The following is a 6690-nucleotide window of genomic DNA, read 5'->3' as shown; positions in this document are numbered from 1 at the left end:
TAATAAAATAATTATTAAATATAAAAATAATTATATCATTTTATTAACTATAAGTAAGATGCTAATTATTTTTAATGAGTATAAAAAGTGATAGACTTAAATTTATTTAGTGAAAGATAATATAACATGACTTAAAAAAATTATATATTTTATTTTTAATGATTTAATCTAAAATTATTTAAAATAATATATATATATATATATATATATATATATAATTGATTTCAAATTTTTTAAATAAATATTTAATTAAATTTAATTGAGTTAATTAGGCCTCTAAAAGTTATTTTCCCGTATACATAGGTTACCCATACAAATCAAATGTCTAGAAAGAATAAAATAAACAACAAACTTTCCGGCAAAGTCTCAAACGAAGTACTGTAGTCCACGTAGAAGAGATCGAAGGGCTGCAATTGCATGATAATAGCACAACTTTTAGGGTTTAGAAGCTGTCACCGCCCAATTGCCATCTACTATATATACAAAGCCTTCTCTAACACCTCTCTCGCGGTGACGCCCGTGCTGCCCACTAGTTTGCTTTCCTTGCACTCAAACCATCACCCATCTTATCACTACGGCCGATATATATATATGTATACATGTATTTTTTTTCCGGCCAACTTATCCCATTTCAAAAAACAGAAAGAAAACACTGAAAAACCCCAAAAATCACAAACTCATAACGAAAATTTTTCTATCAAACAGTTATTTGGTTCCTGGTTTTCTTTTCCTGAAGCATTATTTAAGGGTTTTTTTTTTTGTTGTTTTTCGTTTCTGGGTTTGTTTGTTTTCTTGCGCGGAATTTGGAGAATGGCTCAGGTTCAGGTGCAACCGCAGTCTCCGGTTTCTGTCCCAAATGGGGTGGCAAGCAATGGAGTGAACCAGTTCATGTCGACCTCTTTGTATGTAGGGGATCTTGACCACAATGTGACCGAAACTCAGCTCTATGATTTGTTTAATCAGCTGGGTCAGGTCGTATCGATTCGGGTATGCAGGGACTTGACCAGTAGAAGATCTCTTGGTTATGGCTATGTCAATTATAGCAACATCCATGATGGTTAGTCTTAATTTATGCGTATTTGTTAAATTAGCTGATATTTATTTGAAATGTGATACTGTGTATCCGTAGGTGATAAATTAGCTATATCAGCTGTGAGATATTCAAGTTTTTCTCTTTAAGGCGCGACTTTATATTGTTAGACTTAGGCCTAACCCGTCTGTTAAAGTTGTAATTTTATGGGCAGCAAAAGTGTATGCCTTATAATCTTTTGGTCAAGAGCAGTATAAAGAGGTTTTGGGGAAAAAGAAATTTTAATTGATAGATCGAATGAATCAGCAGAAGCTCTGTTAATGTACATAAATAGCCAGATAACTGCTTTCTTGTAACAGAAATGACACGTGGCACAACCAACTTACAGATTCGGCACCGAAACTAGGTAGCTAATTTTGAAAAGTAGATAGCTAATTCTTCAGACTAGCTGACTAATTTTGTCGCTTACTTTTGCTTTAGCACCTTTGCTTCCATTGCTGCTAATATCACCTGATACAGCAATAAGAAACTAAGCAAATGATGCATTTTCCTTTACACTTAATGGAGATACTAATCAAGTTAAAGAAAAGAATTTACAATCCACTGTTGTGGTGAAAGTGCAGCTTTACATCGGAAAACATGTACTTTATATGATAAAAAAAAAGTAATGAAACTAGTCTTGTGGTTATGGATTGTTTTTATGTGTAAAGTTGAGTTGCTTGAAAATTTCTAAAAAATGCTCTTAATGTGTCAGTCAAAGTGGACTTTGGACCACCGGACTACACAATTGGTTGCATGACTGTTTTGTCCATTCATTTTGGTCCCAAACTTCTTTTTCTCTATGTTTTATTCTAGGATTTTTGAAGTTTATTTTGTTTTTGTAATTTGTGAATGCAAAAAAGTTTAGAAAATTTCTCCAAATTTATTCACATGTTTGAAAATTCAGCTGTTACAAGAAGCATATGTTGAAATCTTTATTTTTGAAATTTTACTGTACATATTGTTGATGTTTTTGTTCAAATAAATTTTTAATTTTGTTTATGATGGCAGCGGCACGGGCATTGGAGGTGCTGAACTTCACTCCTGTCAATGGCAAGCCAATTAGGATAATGTACTCTCATCGTGACCCTACTATTCGTAAAAGTGGTGCTGGAAATATATATATCAAGGTGTTAACATACTTTATATTTGTGAATGTATTAGTAGTTTCCTCCTTCTTCCTGGCCTTCAGTTTATACTGATATTCAGCTTCATTTTTGTTTTTCATGTTAGAATTTGGACAAGGCAATTGACAACAAAGCTCTACATGACACATTTTCCACATTTGGGAATATTTTATCTTGCAAAGTAGTAACTGATTCTTTGGGTCAGTCTTTAGGATATGGCTTTGTACAATTTGATAATGAAGAGTCTGCTAAAAGCGCAATTGATAAATTGAACGGCATGCTACTGAATGACAAACAAGTTTATGTTGGACCTTTCCTCCGCAAACAGGAAAGAGAGTCTGCTATAGATAAGACAAAATTCAATAATGTTTATGTAAAGAATCTATCAGAGACAACAACTGATGAAGATTTGAAGAAGATTTTTGGTGAATATGGAACTATTACTAGTGCTGTAGTTATGAGGGATGGTGATGGAAAGTCCAAATGTTTTGGTTTTGTCAATTTTGAGAATCCAGATGATGCAGCTCGATCTGTTGTGGCTCTTAATGAAAAGACATTTGATGATAAGGAGTGGTATGTTGGGAAAGCACAGAAAAAATCTGAAAGAGAAATTGAATTAAAAGGACAGCTTGAGCAAACTTTGAAGGAGAAAGTTGACAAATTCGAAGGATTGAATCTATATGTTAAGAACCTAGATGATAGCATCACTGACGATAAGCTGAAGGATCTATTCTCAGAATTTGGAACAGTTACTTCATGCAAGGTTTGTAGAGTTCATCCTTCATAATGAATTCATATGGGCAAATAAGTGGTCTGAATCTCCTTTTCTGTCTGTAGCTTATCCCTCTTGCTTTCTTTCTGAGTTTTAATAGGTTATGCGTGACCCAAGTGGTGTAAGTAGAGGATCAGGCTTTGTTGCCTTCTCAACTGCTGAAGAAGCATCTCGAGCTGTAAGATTATATTCTTTGTGTGTGTAATACTTTATCTATATTTGACTGTTTTCTTCTTACCTTTTCTTGTTTGATTTCAATTTCATTTTCCTGTGCCTTTCTGCAGCTCGCGGAGATGAATGGTAAAATGGTAGTTAGCAAACCATTGTATGTTGCACTTGCACAACGGAAAGAAGAACGAAGAGCAAGGTTGCAGGTAATTTTTTCAAGCATAGAACTATATAGAGATGCTGAAATGTGAAAGCAATGGTAATTTAAGGAATCCATTGATTGCATTGTTTTTTATAGCTGTTGCTTGCCTATGTAGTATTTTTTCTTTCCATACCTTCACCTGCATTGGCTTTTATTCTTCCTTAGATAATGGTTTCATCTGTGCAGGCACAGTTTTCACAAATGCATTCTTCTGCAATGGCACCTGCAGTTGGTCCTCGTATGCCTATCTATCCTCCTGGAACTCCAGGTATTGGACAGCAACTATTCTATGGGCAAAGCCCTCCTGCTATCCTCCCTCCCCAGGTGAGAGCTGTTTAACTTTGGGGACAATTGCTTGGACCTGCCATCGCAAAAATGCTATTTGCTTATGAGTTGATTGTATGTTACTGTAGTTCAGGTCATTTTTCTTGGCATGACTGAAGTTGGTTGGGCTATGTTTTTGTTCTCTCTAGGTATCACATTATAATTTGAGTAGTTGATTAGTGAAATTTGGGGTTTATGTCTGGAGTAATCAATAGCTTTTGCTAGGCATGGGAGATCATCTCTGTGGATTGTAGTTTTGATACTCTTTCCATTTGTAGGTAGTTCTTTTATAAATCAAGTTTGACCATAAGGTTTTCTTTTGCCCATTGCAGAAACTTTTAGGTAGCAGTTCATGTTAATTGATTAATGATAGTATTAAATGTGATATAAATTTTAGGTTTACCTTTTTTCCCATCATTATAGCCAAGTGATAAAAATCAAGTTGTGTTCATTTTGTTCTTGTTTTGCTTGCTGTACTCATAATGGGTTGCATTTGCAAGATAACAATTGATTAGTGACCCTGTTCTGTACATATGACAGCCTGGGTTTGGGTATCAGCAGCAACTGGTTCCTGGAATGAGGCCAAATTTTTTCGTTCCAATGGTCCAACCAGGTCAGCCGGCCCAGCGCCCAGGAAGCCGGAGATTTGGAGCAGGGCCAGTGCAACCTCAGCAACCGCTTCCCTTGATGCAGCAGCAGGTAGATTGGAATTTGATGTTTACCGTTAAAATATTTGTTCCTCTGACATATCTGTACTAATAATTTAATTTATGAGCATGCATGTGTCTTTGAAATTGTATATTCAAATTTTAATATACTTTTGTTTCATGATGAATTACAGATGCTTCCTAGGGGCCGTGTTTATCGTTACCCTCCTGGTCGCAACTTGCCTGATGTGGGGGGAATGCCATTTAGAGATGCTGCATTTTCACAGCCTATGCAGGCTGGGGCTTTGGCCACTGCCCTTGCTAATGCAACACCTGAACAACAGAGGACGGTAAATTTCTTCTAAGTGATAAATATTTGCCATTGAAGATAGTTGTTGCACTGTCGTCTTATTCTTGATATTATTATTTGATAAAGTTTTCATTTCATTTGTTCAACTCCAATATCTAGATATTGAAATTGCCCAAAGCACCACAGAATAATGTTAAGATTGATGCTTGAATATTTGTCCTCGTAGTTGCTTGGGGAAAATTTGTATCCACTTGTGGACCAGTTGGAGCATGATAATGCTGCTAAGGTGACTGGCATGCTTCTAGAGATGGACCAGACTGAGGTTTTACACCTGCTGGAGTCTCCAGAAGCCCTGAAAGCTAAAGTTGCTGAGGCCATGGAGGTGCTTAGAAGTGTTCAGCAACAGCAGCAGGTTAATAATCCAACTGATCATATGGCCTCGCTGTCCCTAAATGACTAATCTTGTTTCTTAAGCGTTGCTGTTGCTATTTTTGGAATATCTTTTCAACCTGTCTGGAGAGAGTTTTCAGAGCAGAACAATTCTTGAAACGTTGTTTTGAGAGTATTTTTGGGACGTTTCCCGAATTTTTGCCCGTTTCTAGTTGATATTAAATCTCAGTATTGCAACTTATATAAAAGCTCTACCAATGATTTGCAGGAATTGGTATTATGGTATCCAAACACAGCCCATAAAATGTTAGGTCCTTTCCGGGGTTTCAGGCTTTAGTAGCACCGGTATTGTTAATTTTTAGGTCTGCAGAGCGTACTGAGCCCAATTGTGTCAGGGCCAGCAAGCACCAAAGTAATTGTGGAGTCCTGAGTGGAGAAATTATTTAGATGACATAGTGACTCATGATGATACCAATAAGAAATGACTGGAAAAAGAGGGAAAGGGTGGGGAGACAAAAGTATCATCAATCAACAATAGTTGAGTTTATGCTCTTAGTAAAACCATGGATGGTGGCTTGAAAGGACTAAAAATCATAGACGTTGTGTGGCTTGTTCCTGTTTCCGCCAACTGGTCCCTGGTTTTTTGACATCTTTTCATTATCTTGGGAATTATATCTCCAATTAAATCAAACCCTAATGAACATGCGAAGCATTTAGTGGTGGGTGTGAAAAGTTTTCTTGTCAATGCTTCATTATAGAGGGCAGGACCCCTGATATGTGATCATAGGGGAAAGTGGAAGCAAATGATGGTGCCTACCTAGCAATTAGCATCTATCAAAGATTTTTTTACTTTAAAACTCTTAAGAGTTTTGGTGGAGTTATTCGTTTTTGCTCCTTTTTAGGGTCTTATACTATAAGCTTTGTCTCTCTTAGCTTCTCCTTCATAATACACACAAAATATCATCATTGGTTTTGCAATAATATGTGGATTGCTTTGGCGTATAGGTTAAATTGTTGTTTGGCAATTCACACTGGATTTTCCTTGATTTGTTCTCCTCGTCATGGGTATGGGTGATACTATTCGGTTTAAACTGAATAAATCGAATTGAACCGCTTTAATTCGGTAATTTGATTTAGTTTTTAAGATACTTCAGTTTCGTTTGATTTTGCATTGTAAAAATTTTAATTATTTCAATTCGATTTGATTTTAGAGAAAAAAAAAATTGATTGAACCAAACCGAATCAAATTGATTTATTGATTTTTAAATTGCTTATATATATATATTATTTAATTTCATTGATTAATAGTTATTAGGTTCAAATGAATGTTAAAATCAAACCAAATAACTTAAAAATTAAGTACAAATAAAAACCCCATAAAGCCCAAAAATCGATTAGTTCAAACCGAATTAGGGCAGTTCGATTTGATTTTTTATGCATTTCGATTTGGTTTAATTTATAAGATATGATAATTAGATTAATTCAATTTTGATAATTCAGTTCGATTCGGTTCAATTTAGTTTAAACTGAATGCTAACCCTAATTTTGAGCCTCATGATTAAGTTCAAGGGGATGCTAAGATAAAATAATTCGTAACTCATAAATTAATTCAATTGTAACTTAAGATTTTTTCAGTATTTAGGTTGAACAAGAAGCCATCGAATTGGAATTTCTTGGGTGC

The 6690-nt window shown here is 35.3% G+C and overlaps 1 protein-coding gene across 1 annotated transcript; it reads left to right on the top strand.

The window, feature by feature from the left end:
- The first annotated feature begins 514 nt into the window (after window positions 1-514).
- On the top strand, window positions 515-5280 carry LOC110643737 (polyadenylate-binding protein 2). The gene is made up of 9 exons (XM_021796213.2): window positions 515-1057; window positions 2081-2199; window positions 2303-2959; window positions 3069-3146; window positions 3253-3342; window positions 3525-3662; window positions 4203-4361; window positions 4504-4659; window positions 4846-5280. Exons 1-9 carry the CDS (start codon window positions 592-594, stop codon window positions 5077-5079), a joined length of 2097 nt encoding a protein of 698 aa, XP_021651905.2. The 5' UTR covers window positions 515-591; the 3' UTR covers window positions 5080-5280.
- The last annotated feature ends 1410 nt before the right edge of the window (window positions 5281-6690 follow it).

Source organism: Hevea brasiliensis, chromosome 7, assembly GCF_030052815.1.
Source record: "Hevea brasiliensis isolate MT/VB/25A 57/8 chromosome 7, ASM3005281v1, whole genome shotgun sequence".
Taxonomy (NCBI): Eukaryota; Viridiplantae; Streptophyta; class Magnoliopsida; order Malpighiales; family Euphorbiaceae; genus Hevea; species Hevea brasiliensis.
The sequence above is the reverse complement of the archived record's forward strand: the minus strand, read 5'-3'. Positions and strand labels throughout refer to the sequence as shown.

Coding starts and splice junctions, on each gene's coding strand:
- LOC110643737 (XM_021796213.2), top strand. CDS start 592: ATGTATACATGTATTTTTTTTCCGGCCAACTTATCCCATTTCAAAAAA. Junction 3,343..3,524: donor AACGAAGAGCAAGGTTGCAG/GTAATTTTTTCA, acceptor TCATCTGTGCAG/GCACAGTTTTCACAAATGCA. Junction 3,663..4,202: donor CTGCTATCCTCCCTCCCCAG/GTGAGAGCTGTT, acceptor TACATATGACAG/CCTGGGTTTGGGTATCAGCA.